The sequence below is a fragment of the Hippocampus comes genome, unplaced genomic scaffold (assembly GCF_001891065.2).
Source record: "Hippocampus comes isolate QL1 unplaced genomic scaffold, H_comes_QL1_v1.1 scaffold819, whole genome shotgun sequence".
NCBI classification, from domain to species: Eukaryota; Metazoa; Chordata; class Actinopteri; order Syngnathiformes; family Syngnathidae; genus Hippocampus; species Hippocampus comes.
Window position 1 is genome coordinate 6,020 of NW_017805113.1, and position 13,148 is coordinate 19,167.

At 46.3% G+C, this 13,148-nt stretch overlaps 3 protein-coding genes and 1 long non-coding RNA gene across 8 annotated transcripts in view; 2 read left to right on the top strand and 2 right to left on the bottom strand.

Moving 5' to 3' along the window:
- The first annotated feature begins 1,980 nt into the window (after window positions 1-1,980).
- On the top strand, window positions 1,981-5,532 carry LOC109513231 (high mobility group protein B2-like). Its single transcript, XM_019865525.1, has 5 exons — window positions 1,981-2,161; window positions 3,493-3,651; window positions 3,743-3,894; window positions 3,999-4,173; window positions 4,835-5,532. The coding sequence occupies exons 2-5, from the start codon at window positions 3,502-3,504 to the stop codon at window positions 4,958-4,960; spliced, it is 603 nt and encodes a 200-aa protein (XP_019721084.1). The 5' UTR covers window positions 1,981-2,161; window positions 3,493-3,501; the 3' UTR covers window positions 4,961-5,532.
- Window positions 5,533-6,643: 1,111 nt separating this feature from the next.
- Window positions 6,644-13,148, bottom strand: part of LOC109513228 (phosphatidylinositol 4,5-bisphosphate 3-kinase catalytic subunit alpha isoform-like) — a 13,637-nt gene continuing 7,132 nt past the window's right edge. For 4 of the 5 annotated variants that reach the window (XM_019865520.1, XM_019865521.1, XM_019865519.1 and 1 more), the window contains 14 exons: window positions 10,668-10,792; window positions 10,454-10,535; window positions 9,876-10,040; window positions 9,517-9,620; window positions 9,341-9,440; window positions 9,192-9,263; window positions 9,009-9,115; window positions 8,693-8,814; window positions 8,542-8,620; window positions 8,303-8,473; window positions 8,007-8,124; window positions 7,794-7,945; window positions 7,576-7,724; window positions 6,644-7,245 (listed from right to left, as the gene is read on the bottom strand). In XM_019865520.1, coding sequence (XP_019721079.1) covers window positions 7,121-7,245; window positions 7,576-7,724; window positions 7,794-7,945; window positions 8,007-8,124; window positions 8,303-8,473; window positions 8,542-8,620; window positions 8,693-8,814; window positions 9,009-9,115; window positions 9,192-9,263; window positions 9,341-9,440; window positions 9,517-9,620; window positions 9,876-10,040; window positions 10,454-10,535; window positions 10,668-10,792 — 1,671 coding nt within the window. In that variant the 3' untranslated portion in view covers window positions 6,644-7,120. The remainder of the gene's footprint in view (window positions 7,246-7,575; window positions 7,725-7,793; window positions 7,946-8,006; window positions 8,125-8,302; window positions 8,474-8,541; window positions 8,621-8,692; window positions 8,815-9,008; window positions 9,116-9,191; window positions 9,264-9,340; window positions 9,441-9,516; window positions 9,621-9,875; window positions 10,041-10,453; window positions 10,536-10,667; window positions 10,793-13,148) is intronic. The other variant, XM_019865522.1, reaches the window with a different exon arrangement.
- LOC109513230 (phosphatidylinositol 4,5-bisphosphate 3-kinase catalytic subunit alpha isoform-like) lies at window positions 11,294-12,456 on the bottom strand. Its single transcript, XM_019865524.1, has 6 exons — window positions 12,346-12,456; window positions 12,229-12,282; window positions 11,990-12,099; window positions 11,789-11,930; window positions 11,641-11,726; window positions 11,294-11,483 (listed from the first exon to the last, which is right to left on the bottom strand). The coding sequence occupies exons 1-6, from the start codon at window positions 12,409-12,411 to the stop codon at window positions 11,309-11,311; spliced, it is 633 nt and encodes a 210-aa protein (XP_019721083.1). The 5' UTR covers window positions 12,412-12,456; the 3' UTR covers window positions 11,294-11,308.
- The window catches only part of LOC109513232 (uncharacterized), a 6,901-nt gene continuing 5,998 nt past the window's right edge, over window positions 12,246-13,148 (top strand). Inside the window, exons 1-2 of the long non-coding RNA XR_002167686.1 lie at window positions 12,246-12,321; window positions 12,383-12,501. This is a non-coding gene — a long non-coding RNA (uncharacterized LOC109513232). The remainder of the gene's footprint in view (window positions 12,322-12,382; window positions 12,502-13,148) is intronic.

The window sequence follows — 13,148 nt, forward strand, 5'->3', positions numbered from 1 at the left end:
TCAAAACGATTGATCGTGAGAGTCGGAAAGGTCTAATTTTGATCGAGTCAATGCCCAGAGAATGAAAAAAGTGGGATGTACGTCAATATTCACAAGCACAAAATACACTTTTTAATGCTGAGACTTGGTGATACTGACGGCTTCAGTCTGCGGATTAAACTGATCCCTGAACAGCTGCACGGGGTCCATGTCATCCATAAATTGTATAATTGTTTTATAAAAACAAAGAAATTTAAATAAGTGCGCCGAGGATCGTCGGTAGTATAAACATCGCGCTTCCTGGACGACTATGGCAGCTGCTGAGGCTCAAACATGACGCATTGCTCCCTCTTTGTTCACTCCACTGAGCATACGTCAGGTTGCGTGACATTTTTAAGCCGTTTTGCCCTTATGCCTGAAATGATTACATTTTTTATTCATATTAGGTAAAGATAAACCACAAAAAGTAATCGTTCCATATTCTTAGCATAATACAACCTTAGATAAATTAATATTTATCTGTGCAAACATCACCATCACCAACACGAAAACACAGGTGCCTAAAGGTTCATCAAAACCTATGCAATTTTTATGCCTAAAATGTATCTTTTATCACTTTCCGCCACTGTAAAGTACAGAATATTAGCAGCACTGTGCTTTAATGCTGTAAAAGAAAAAAAATTAAATGTTGATATGGATTGTACAAAATCATATAAAAAGTTTAATTAAAAAATGTTCGTAAAAATCTATTGCAAATGCATTACACTGTACGAAAATACAACTGAACTGTACTTGATGAATGTACATTTCTTGAAAAATAAAAAAATATACTGTGACAAGCTTCATTCTGATTTTATTGCATTTTAAAAATGTTGTTAATTGTATTTATTTCAGTGATTTTTGTCATTCCACGAGAGTCTGTGTATCATTGGGTACTGATACCACACTTGTGAATCATCCATCCATCAATCCATATGCTAACCCTTTTATTCTCACAATGGTCGCGGGCATGCTGGGAGCCTATCCCAGCAGTCTTCGCGCAGTAAGCGGGGACTACCGTGGACTGGTTGCCAGCCAATCACTGAACACACATAGACGAACAACCATCCGCTCACATACTCACACCTCGGGACAATTTAGAGTGTTCCATTAGCCTGCCATGCATGTTTTTGGAATGTGGGAGGAAACTGGAGTACCTGGAGAAAACCCATCCAGGCCCGGGGAGAACATGCAAACTCCACACAGGTAGGCCGGAGCCAGAATCGAGCCCTGCACCTCTGCACTATGAGACAGACATGCTAAGAAGTCAAACACTGTGCCACTACTTGAGAATCAGTACGACAGAATTATAGATATGAATAAATTTAAAATGGGTAGCATGGTAGTTGGCTGGTTAGCCCCGTCCCCCTTAAGAAGTCCGTAACATGTATGATGATTGCATGGAGTGCCCTGCGATTGGCTGGCGACCAGTTCAGGGTGTATCCCACCTCTGGCCCAAAGTCAGGTGAGGAAGGCCTTAGCTGATCCGCCACCCGAGTTAAGAGAAGCAGATGAGAAAGTGGATGGATTGATTTTAATGCAGTTTGTTTGCCAAGACTGTGCATGTGGGGTAGTAAACCTGGATTGAATATAACTACATTAGTGTAGTTGTATTGTTTGCCTTGCTGTTTTACTTTATCGTATATGTAGTTTCGTATTTCCTCCAGTTAGTGTACGATGAATATAACGATGTTTATAAAAGCAGCGATAAAGCTACAAGAGCAAATATTTCTATCGGCGCCATTTTACCAAACAAAACGACGTAATGTGACGCCGACGTCATGCTTTGACTGACATTGCCTACGACCAATCGCACTCCACTATTAACTCGCCCCGCCTAGTCAAAACGAGAATTTCCGCCCCGCGTCAAAAATGCAGCCATTCAAATGCGATTATTCCCCCAAGCCCCACCAACGGCGCATCCTTCCCTCCGCCCCACTGATTTGGAAGACGACGTGGGGGGCGTGTTCTGGGGGCGGGAGCGGTCCTCAGCTCGACCCAGTTTGAAAGTGAACGGACTGTCCAGTCTTCGCTTCAGCCACCAGACGTCAACAATTAGCCTACTTGTCAACAAAAAAGAACAAAAATAAACAGAAGCCCCGATCCCGAGTGTGCTTCAACCTGCCGTCGGCCCTCCTAACGAGTGAGTACAGCCGGCCATCTTGTATAGGACGTGGGTTTGCAAAAGCTTGAGGCAGAGCGCTCCAATCACCCCGACCATAAAAAGGGCATAAATGTACCGCGGTGGGGCTCAAAGTGTGCCTCTGCTGCTGTCGTTTTACGTGCGTGCCCTCCAGTGACTCTTCGAGTCGCGCTGTGGTGACCAAGAAACGCCCATTTTGAGGCACTTCGAACGCCAGGAAATAGTCTACGCCGCCCCGTGCTCCGCTACTCTCCGGAGCATAGCCGTAGCCCCGTGATAGAAAATGCGGAGCAGTGTGGCACTGGGGAATTTATTTCCATTGCGAACACTAAAGTGTCGCTCGGATAAGCGACGGAAAGTCGGACATTAATGCGCTCTTCTCCGGGCCCCTTTGTGCTCCAAAACGGCCCCGTTGTGACGTCTCGTAGGGGGATGGGAGGCTCGTTCCGCAGAGGGCGGGAAGCAAATGGTGGCTCATTGTTCTGGTAGCCAGGCTAAGCTAACCGTTGCTAACTGCTTGCCCACCATCCATTCACCCATCCAACCCCTGATGCGTCTTCTTTTCCTCCCCCGACTCCGAGTGGCTCGCGGCCGCGGCACTTCATCCCATCTCCCGAGACACATCCCGGAATGTCACGTCGTGTCCCCGAGAACCCCGACTGAGGAGAAAATGGATGCCCATCAGTTCTTTGTTAGTAGCCGAAGGATGGGCCGTTATTTGCCCCCCAGTCGAGCGTTTACATGACGCTTGTTTGAAAGTAAAGAGCAACTCCACCCCTATGCAAACAATGTTATTGTTCCTACAAAATGTATTTTTTTTATCATAAAAAATTGTTACATTTGGATAATTTTTTTTTAGAAATGTGCCTTGTGATTGGCCGGCGACCAGTCCAGGGCATACTAACCCTCTTGATCCAAGGTCATCTGGTGGGATGGGAAAAAAATAAAATAAAAATAGTGAGTTAGCTTACCAGAGGGAAAATGCAAAAAAAAAATGTAGGCTGCACCTCACCCTAATGAGCACAACTGGTATAGGTAATAAATGGATAAATAAATAGCGGGTTGATGGGACTTTGGTGGTAATCAGTGTCTTGGCTTTGTCAAAAGACAAGCAACATAATTGAAAGTATCCATATCATCATCATTTCTTGAGGTGAAAATGTCTGAATCTGGTGGTAAGCACCATAAAAAGTGCTATTTGTCAGTAGTAGCGCGCGCGCACACACAAATAACATATATATATATATATATATATATATATATATATATGACACAGGCACATGCGCACTGTATATATGGTGAACATCTGTGTCACATCTCACACATCTCAGGCCGCCACCATGATGCGAAAGGACGTGAACAAGCCCAAGGGGAAGACGTCTGCGTACGCTTTCTTCGTGCAGACGTGTCGAGAGGAACATCGCAAGAAGAACCCGGAGCAGTCAGTGAACTTTGCCGAGTTCTCCAAGAAGTGTTCAGAGCGATGGAAGGTGAGATCCGCGATAAGGGGCAAGGACGCAGTGGGGGGTGGGGGGGTATGAGGATGTGGGGTTCATTCAGTCAACGTTTGTCTCTCGTTAGGGTTTGTCTCCCAGTGATAAGAAGTGTTTTGAGGACATGGCCAAGGCCGACAAAGTGCGTTACAACAGGGAGATGAGAGATTACGTCCCACCCAAAGGCTTTGGAAAGAGGGGGCGCAAGAGGAAAGACCCCAACGCACCCAAGCGGCCACCGTAAGTCAAATTCCTCTGAGGAGAACCTGCGGGTTGAAATTGGCGCCTTCCCTCCACCAGAGGGCGACACCCATTTTGAACTCACAGCCATGCTTGTCTCGTAGGTCGGCGTTCTTCGTGTTCTGCAGTGAGTACCGTCCCAGCGTGAAGCAGCAGTACCCCGGGCTCTCCATAGGCGATTGCGCCAAGAAGCTGGGTGAGATGTGGAGCAAGTTATCACAGTCTGACAAGCTGCCGTACGAGGAGAAGGCGCAGAAACTCCGGGAGAAATATGACCGGGTGAGGAAACGCACACACTAGTGTGTCGCACATCAACATTGTTCCCCACTACCCCTCCACCCCTTATACTACTGACCCACTATATAGCAGATTCTTTTTGTGGAACGTATTTACTTGTCTGTCATGGAAATCTACAGTTTTTAGCTTTGTGCGCTAATATAAATACCGTTAAATATTGAAAAAATTAATTAAAAATTGATTAAAATGCAGTAAAAAGTTCTATAAAATAATGGAGAGAGACAGATATTTTCTTGGCCTCTGTTTTGCTGCCGCTAATGTCACTTTCTGTCAAATTAAACAATCTTACTCAGTTTTTAAGCCCTACAATGGTCCCTGAAGGTTTGTAGTTGTAAGCTTAATTGCCAGAGGAAAATCCTAAACATTCAGAAGATCAAACTTCTGAATATGCTTTGGGGAGGACTTAATTACCCCGCTGTAATATTGACATGACAGCCAGCTATGGAACACGGTGACTTAGTCATTACTGCCATCTTGGGGTATTCAAAACACTTATCAACACTGATAATGTCAACGTATTTTATTTTAGCGCTTTTTATGTTCCGATATGTTTGCTGTGTGTTGAAAGAGAGTGTTTTAATTTGTTTGTGTTGAAAGCATATAGCAAGGTTTGAAGACTTCTCTGTGCTTCCTGTCCTCCCAGGATATGGTAGCGTATCGGGGTGGCGTGTCATATGCCAGGAACCCCGGTTCATCCGCTCAGGGTGGTGAGGAAGAGGAGGATGACGAAGGCGAGGATGATGATGAAGAGGATGATGATGACGAGTAGGGACCCACGGTTGTATGTATGTGTGTGTGCGTGTGTGTGTGTGCGTGTGAGAGAGGAGGGGTCAAGTCAAGCCGTTCAAACATTTTGCTTTTTCTTTTTAAGACAAATACGTCTCCAAGCTGCTGATTGGCTTATAAAGTGGCAGGGGCGGAGCTTCACAGGAGGCTCAGTTACAGCCAATCAGAGACACTTGTCTTGCCACGGTGACAGCCACCCCCCCAATGGGCTGATGCCTTTTAAAAATTGTAATTACTTGAGTTCTCAAAGCACCTTGCTTCCTGTGTGGTGGGTTCCAGATGTGACATAAACACACTCTGGATGAGTGATTTAGTGCGTGTGCGTGTGTGTGTGTAGGTAAGGTGAGGTCCGAGGACGGTGATAATAGAGACCCCTCCCCACAACCACCACTGTTGCCATGGTTACCCCAACACCAGCCCCCTCCCCTCAGCCATGCTTACCTGTATGTTGCCATGGAGACCCTGGACTATTCATTGTCATGCTTTTATTTGTTTGTTTTTGTTCACAGTCAATGTAGAAACAACTTTTATAATAAAACAAGAGAGGAAAACGCACACATCTGTTGTTGTTGGGGTTTTTTTTTTTCTTTTTGTTATAGCAGGTGTCACGTGCTGGACGACGGATTGGTGAGTAGCGGTATTCTTGGTGAAAAGTCATGGTGGAGGTTTATTGCAGTGTTTCCCAACCTAATTGAGCCATGGCACATATTTTACGCAATAAAACTGCCACAATAACAAATCAAGTCTTATTCTGTTGTATACATAGCAAAAGATCAATGACACCTGCGGCGTCCTCCCTGCTGCTATTCATCACACGCATAGATGAACTGAAGCTACGTTATTTGTAGTCAATAAACAATTGAAATTGGATCATTTCCTGCGGTGCACTCAAGCGTGTCAGTGGGTTGGGAATCACTATTTTAATGTCATAATTTCTCCTTTTTCCTGAAAATGCAACCCAGATGTCACCAGTTCATAGCACAATTCATACTGTTCAAACTTGCAGTTGTCCTTGTCTTTTTCTAAGATGACGACAAACTGTATTGCATTTTCCTAATGGCCGTATCTCACTGCAGAGCAAAGGTTTGCCAGTGTTTGCACATGGCCTTGTTTTTGTTTTTTGTTTTTCTCCCAGGTTTTGTTCAAGGTTCCAAAGACCTTCGGCAGACATTCGCAAATAGTTCTAAAAGTAAAATGTTCAAAATTTAATGGTGACAAGAAAAATTATTTGTGACCATTAAAGCTGGATGTCTGGAGAAGGTCTTTGCAACCTTGAACTCTAACCCTGACGAAAAAAAAACATATGCCACGTTCCCTAACACTTGCAAGCCTTCACCGCATCGTTAAGCGGTCTGAAACACAAACTTGATGTTTCACTCTCCCCAAAAGGAAGACAAACTATATTTTGCACTTTAAAACATCAGTGCCAAGCTAAAAGTCAAATTTTGTGCCCACTGACTTTGAGGGTCCCAATTTTTATTTTTACTTGTGTACCATTGCTTCGTGAATTAGATTTATTTTGTGGACTTTGTGCCAAAAGGTGAGGTATGAGTAAGCCTCAGATACTTCTGTGGGTTGAAAATGTTTGTAATAATAAGATAAACCACAAGATGGTGACAAAGCAAACCATATCGAAATGAAATAAGTGACGCAACCATTGAGAACGTCTTCTTGAAATCATTTATTTCATTGATTTCTTTCGCAAAAGTCACACCTCGTTTTAGCAAAGTACTGTCACACAGTGCAAACATCACTATACACGCAGTGGACTCAATCAATAAACAGTGATTGCATCAACAACCAATCATTCTTCATCATTCACCAGTTATGCTGCTGTTGATGCGAGAATTCATAGGTTTAACCCCAAATTTCAAAGGTGTTTCTAGTCTGTCCCCTGCTAATAAAGTCCCCCACCCCCTAAATTGGCTCGGGCTGATTGTCTCAAAGTTTTTATTGCTTTTTTTTTTTTTTTGTCTTCACAGCAGCTGGTCAATAAAGTTTGTTTCAAATGCATGCTACAACAGCAGCTCACTGGCTTAACATTAGCACCGAAAAAAGGGGACGACGCCTTTGGCATTCTCGGACCCGCAACCCTGAGATTGGCGTTGCTGTTACAACGTTGTAGTGCGTGTGCGTTTGTTAGCTAGTGCTCATTGGGCATGTGTCGGATAGTGTGGAAGATCCAGTCCATCTTGGTGCTCCAGCCTCCATGATGGGCGTCATTCATCTGTTTGCTGAAGTACTCCAACGCCTCCTGCTGGCTTTTCTCTGTCCCCCCCCCCCCCCCCACAAAAAAAAACTTCATTAGATGCCTTTGTACCAAGCCGTTTGAGCTTTTCATCTATATCCTTGATATCCGTCTTGAGGTCAATGTCCTCATATGCCCTCAAACGGCTTGCCATGAAGCGATTCGTGCATTTATTTACCGAATGGTGCGCTGAATTGTCTTACCAGTGAGGAGAAAGAGTGAACCTGTACATGGGCCTCAAGATGAAAAATATGAGCTATTGGATAGATGCCAAAGCATTTGCCAGATGCTTGGACTGTTTTTTGGGGTATTGTTTTTTAATGTGTGTCTGTGTGTGTGTGCGTGTTTACCCAGTGCCAGGGTTTTCCTCAGGTAGGCAATGTCGTCGAAGCTCTGCAGTTCAGGCATCCCGCATCCGAGCAGCAGAGAGAACAAGTTGATGAAGAGGCTGGCGTGCTGGCGAATGGCCAGGTAGGCCTTATAGCACATCTCCTGGAACCTGTCGGTGAGACGGGTGGGTGAGCAACGTCCTTGGACACACAGACGGGCGGCAAAAATACAAGACTACCTGTCAAACTCTTTTGTCTTGGTTGACTCCTGGACTCCTTTGCTGATGACGATCAGGAAGTCCTGCGTAAGGACAAAGGGGACCCGCTCCCGCTTGTAGCCGAACTTCTTTTTCTTGTGGTCCAGGAAGTGACCGAAGTCGATGTGGAAGAGCTGCAGGACAGCAATAGGTCAGAGACTGGGGGAGGGGATAGCGGGCGGGAGGAGGACTCACCTGTCCGTTCTCTTTCACCATGATGTTGGAATTGTGGCGGTCGCCAATTCCCAGAATGAACGTGGCCACGCAGTAGCCAGCGCACGACCTGGTAAACAAGTCGATGGCACGGTCATATCTGAAAGAGTGAGGTCACACTTGTTTATAACATCTTGGATCCCCGTCCGGTTGCCCCACTAAATTGCAGTTCACCGATTGCGGCCGAGTGATATTATAGATTTCTCGTTTGGATCCTGTCTACTCATGGTGTGGAAACTAATTTATGCTGACAGACACACAAGCAAACAGATACTGACGCCTCTCCACGGTTCTTGTCTTTAATCCAGTGATGTAAAGTGTTGGAGTTGAACTGCAGCGCCCCCTTCAGGCCTCCTTTGCACTGAATCTGCATGATGGTGAAACTGCTCTTGACCACCTCGATGAGACCAACACAGTCGCCGATGGACAGGCATCCATAGGGGAGCATGCTGAGACCAACGTACACAAAGTGTGAGTCCTCCGTCATGAGTGTTTGTCATTTTCGGTGATGTCTCACCGCAGGTCCAGGCCTTGGTTCTGCCAGATATTCTCCATAATCTTGATGATCTGTAGCGTCAGCATGTCCTGCCGTAGATCTGGAAAACACTCAAACACGAGTTGGTTACACGGGAGTCACATGACCCGCCATCCCGTGCAACACATGCTACCGTCGCCATTCTTGAAGATGATCTCGTTGTTGGTGAAAAGCAGCTCCGACATGATGTCGGGGTTCTCCCAGTTCAGCCACAGTGGACGCTTTGCTGACGACATTATCCTGCACTCCTCCAGCCTGGCCACACAGGTCGAGTTTCACTCGCAGGTAGGAGCAAATCATAAATAAACACCCACAAAGTCTAACGGAATCTACCCAAAAATTTTAGTCAAGCAAGTCCCAATTTTTCAAATTGGCAGCTCAGGTCTGACTCACGCTAAATGTCCCACTTCTGCATTGCATAGCAGCAGCATTGGTGGAGGGAGTATCACCTGAGGTGTCCCAGCTGGTGCACGGGGTTCAAAGGAGAGACGAATCCCTGCAGAGCTTCCATGTAATCTGGACGGGACATGTGCTCCACCAGGAACTTCATCTGAGTCTAAAGAAGCAATCACCGCATGGGATTATGGAACAAGTCAGACTCGGGTGCGTGGCTCCACGCTTCCGTTCCTTACTTTCTGCGTCTCGTCTTTCTTTTCCTGTTTCAGCGTATCCGTGAGGTTCACCAGTTTATCCATGGCCTCCACCTGCATGCACGCATGCATAGATCCCAAGGTTCAACCAATCAAGGACCGAATAACGGACAGAAGGGGTCTCCCCTCACCTGTCGGTTCAGGTGTTTGAGGTACATGCCACATGCTCTGCAGAAGGCTTCCAGCAGCAAGCCAAAGCGACGCGACACCGTCTTATTGTGCATCTCTGACCTGATGACGGCAACACGCCAATGTCAATTCCGCCCGTCGGCCTCTCAAGTCACCAACCTCTGACCGTTTTGCTCACTTGAGATGCCAGAAGAAGAAGTGTCCGATCCTCTGATTGGTCAAGGCTTTCTTGATCAGGAAACGGGCCAGCGGGTTGTCCAGGTACATCTCATACTTCAACACCTGAACACGTATTACAAATATATTTCCGCTTGTGTGCCAGGGTGGCGTACCTTTCCCTGAGGACAGAGATGGCAAGTCCAGGCACAGATAGTAAAAACTCCGCCACAGTTTACGTTTCACCACAGGTGCTTCAACTCAAACGGCAGGTAAACAAGCTCTTGAGACGAAGCACGTGTGACGAAAGCCAAACTGTGGCAGGGTTTTTACTCTCTGGACCCAGATTTGCACACCTCTGCCTCCAGGTGAGTAGCGAACCTGTACGAGCTGCAGTAGGTACTGGGAGAGCTTGTCGTCCGTCAGACTCTGGACCAGGCAGCGCAGCGCAAACTCTCTCACCATCGGGTCAGGAAAGTTGCAGTCCAGTAACTCCAGAGCTGACTCGGACTCCATCAGAGGCCACTCCTTCAAAAGGCAGTACATCTGGCAAGAGGAGTTGGGCAGATAAATAAGCAATGAGTTCAAGAGAAATTTGGGGGAAGTGGGGCACTCAGTTCAGTCATCCCAATTGTGCCTCGAGTGGAAAAATTCATAATGGACTTTATGTAACTAATTTTAGTGTGGGTTATTTTTGTACATTTAATAGTGGATTGCACGACTTTCTTTGTATTTATGGGACTTAACTTGAACAGTACATGACACAGATGTCACTGAGCAAGATTATATGACCTGACCTATGACTTGCTTTTAACCCAAAAGTCACTTGACGTGTTTGAGATTTGGTGCGGAATGTGACGTGCTTGAAACTTGGAAGGTTAAAATTTACTTTAATTATGACTTGTACATGTATGCCTTATTTCCTACCAACCTTTGGAATTTGGTTGTACATCACCTACCTGAGATACTTCATCTCTGGAATTCCATTTGACAGAAAGAAGGAGCTTGGGAAGAGACTCTGGGATATTGACACAGTAATGCCTGCAAAACAGCGACACATACACACACACACACACACACACACACACACACACACACACACACACACACACACACACACACACAAGATAAAGAGTAGACCCTTGCTTGCATGCGTGGGAATTTGGTCCTCACCTGTGTCTCCACAGGAAGTCCTTCTCTTGTTCCGAGAGTTCATAGAGGGGATCTTTGGAGCAAAGGCACCGAAGCTGCTCAGCGTCTGCTGCTGAAACACTGCTGTCACACGCCAGGCGACTGTTCTACACAGTGAGACAGGCTTTTTGTTTGTCTGGGAGCCAGGCCGTGTGTGTGTGTGTGTGTGTGTGTGTGTGTGTGTGTGTGTGTGTGTGTGTGTGTGTGGGTGGTGTGTGTGTGTGTGTGTGTGTGTTACCAGGCCATGCGTGTAGTTGAAACCCAGTTCCCTGCTGATGGTCCAGTTGGCGTGTTCTTCAATTTGCTGCTCGTCTGGAAAAACAACCGGCTGGTTGAACCAGGAGAACTCGAGTTCGACACAGGGAGATTCCTAGCGATCAGGAACAACCAATTAGGAGAGCTGATCTCGGGGGCCAGACCAGACGCAAAACCCCCAGGGTGGCTTACCTTGTTAGGATTGGAACCGGCCACCCCGATAGGGTTCAGCAAGTCTTCGAGGCCGTGAGGCACGGGCCATAAACTTAGCGCCACTTTCCCTGAAACCAGAATGTCCTTATAGTCGAAGAGATTCACGTTTCCCCAAGCCAGTGGACAGTGTTCCTGACGGACAAATGGACAGAGAGTCATTCATTTGGTGGCTTCTCTTCCTCTTCTCTCCTACTTCTTGTTTCCTTTCTCCATTTCTTTCCTACCTCCTTCGCTCCTTTCCTTCCCTTCACAGAGCAGATAGACAGGCAGAGTCGGGCTGAGCGGGGCAGGTCGGCCAGGTAGATGTCATAGGTCAGCCATTCGTTCCATCTACGTGTTATGCAGAAGAGGTGATATGGTGATTTTAAGTAGGAGTATGGATACTAGTTTAAAAGAAAAAAAAAGAGATAAAAGTAGAAATACTGTTTAAACTCGTAGTTGCAGGGAAAAAAAAGGAATTATTAAAAGTCACTGGTCGCTATGTTACCTCGGGTTCGAGCATGGGACTCTTTGCGTGTTGACATTGTCACACAGCGGCTCTCCTCCATGATAAATCCCCGTTCTTACGTAGATCTACACACAGCGTTAGACAGAGTCAGACAAAGACGGCGCGGGACAAAGACATGCAGGCGAACCTTGTCAATGTCTCGGATGTTGACGTTGACGTAGGTGGCGCAGAGCAGTCGGACCCTCAGCCGGCTGTTGAAGGCCCACAGCGAGCGTGGCGGAGACCCGTCGGTCCCTCCGGGACAGGGAGATGGCTGCGGGGTCCGGCGACTGAAACGCAAATAAGTCCTCGACCCCTGATAGGTTCTACGTTTGAGCGCTAGGCTTACCTGTAGGAAGGAGTGACGAAGCTGGAGGCGGGAAGTTGACAGTAAAGACTGTCCTTGGAGACCAGCATGAGGTGAGGAAGACGACCTACGATGATACAGGAGCGGATGTACTGCGGGAAGACACAAGTCACAAGTGAGGTTTGTATTTTTTAATTTTTTTTTTTGTGGTATACGATTTCAAATAAACGTTCAAACGGCTTTCTATCGGAGTGGGAGGACCTATCCGTGAAAGCTGTTACCTTGTACTGACTGAGTGGATACTTTTCCAACAGGTACTCGTCACAGCCACACACCTGAGGAGATAGTGTGTGTGTGTGAGTCAGACGGCCACGGTAAATGTTGAAATCCGGGTCTACCTTGAGGATGTACTGGCCCTGGTACTCTTGTACGCAGAGGCGGAGCTGCTGAGGGGAAAGGTGCATGGACCTGCTCTTCTTCCTGATGGACTCTGCTATCAGCTGCTCGGGAAGGCTATCGTGGCTCACCTGTGCACGCAAAAGTATATCTTTCAGGTGAGTTGTTGAAGTAAAAAAAAAAAAGTACCGACTGCACTCATTATATTGCAGTTCGTCTACCGCGGCAACGATATGTCGCGAAAATCTGCGATTTAAGCAATATCTTGGGCTCCGATCGACTGCTTCCTAACATCACACGTGCACTGTTGGATAGAAAATTGACTTTGGTTTTAGATTTGTGTAAAAAGCGTATTTTGAAATGTTGATTTGTTTTGAAATATGGCCTCTCTATGACAATATATCGGGTTTCGCTGTATACCTTTAGCGTATATTTCTGTTTGGAGTTTGTCGGCGACACGATCACCCAGATGGTTACAATCAGTCTGCCTGTGGAGAGACACAAGAAAGCGAGTCAGTTCTTGTCATTTCCTTGATGGAAAGGTCTGGCGCAGGAGTGGACAAAGTTTCTTCATGTCTTCATAAGTCTCTCCATCACCCTTCAAATCCCTTCATGTTCTTCATGGCAAGAAACGTCTTGATGTACCAACAACTCCCTGCAAATCGTGTCCCTAAAAGTCCCTTAAACTCTATTCAAGCATCCTAATATCCCTGAAAGTCCTTTGAATTCATGTCCTCCAAACCACTGGAAACTTCTTTATGTCCTTACACGTACCGAGAGTAGAAGTCAGTTTCATTCAGACATT

What these genes read in the sequence shown, in the direction of transcription:
- LOC109513231 (XM_019865525.1), top strand. Translation starts at nt 3,502, where the DNA reads ATGATGCGAAAGGACGTGAACAAGCCCAAGGGGAAGACGTCTGCGTAC. An exon ending in AGTGTTCAGAGCGATGGAAG is followed by an intron (nt 3,652 to 3,742) that starts GTGAGATCCGCG and finishes GTCTCTCGTTAG; the next exon opens with GGTTTGTCTCCCAGTGATAA. An exon ending in TCCGGGAGAAATATGACCGG is followed by an intron (nt 4,174 to 4,834) that starts GTGAGGAAACGC and finishes CTGTCCTCCCAG; the next exon opens with GATATGGTAGCGTATCGGGG.
- LOC109513230 (XM_019865524.1), bottom strand. Translation starts at nt 12,411, where the DNA reads ATGCACCTTTCCCCTCAGCAGCTCCGCCTCTGCGTACAAGAGTACCAG. An exon ending in ATCCACTCAGTCAGTACAAG is followed by an intron (nt 12,100 to 12,228) that starts GTAACAGCTTTC and finishes GTCTTCCCGCAG; the next exon opens with TACATCCGCTCCTGTATCAT. An exon ending in TTCGTCACTCCTTCCTACAG is followed by an intron (nt 11,931 to 11,989) that starts GTAAGCCTAGCG and finishes TTTGCGTTTCAG; the next exon opens with TCGCCGGACCCCGCAGCCAT.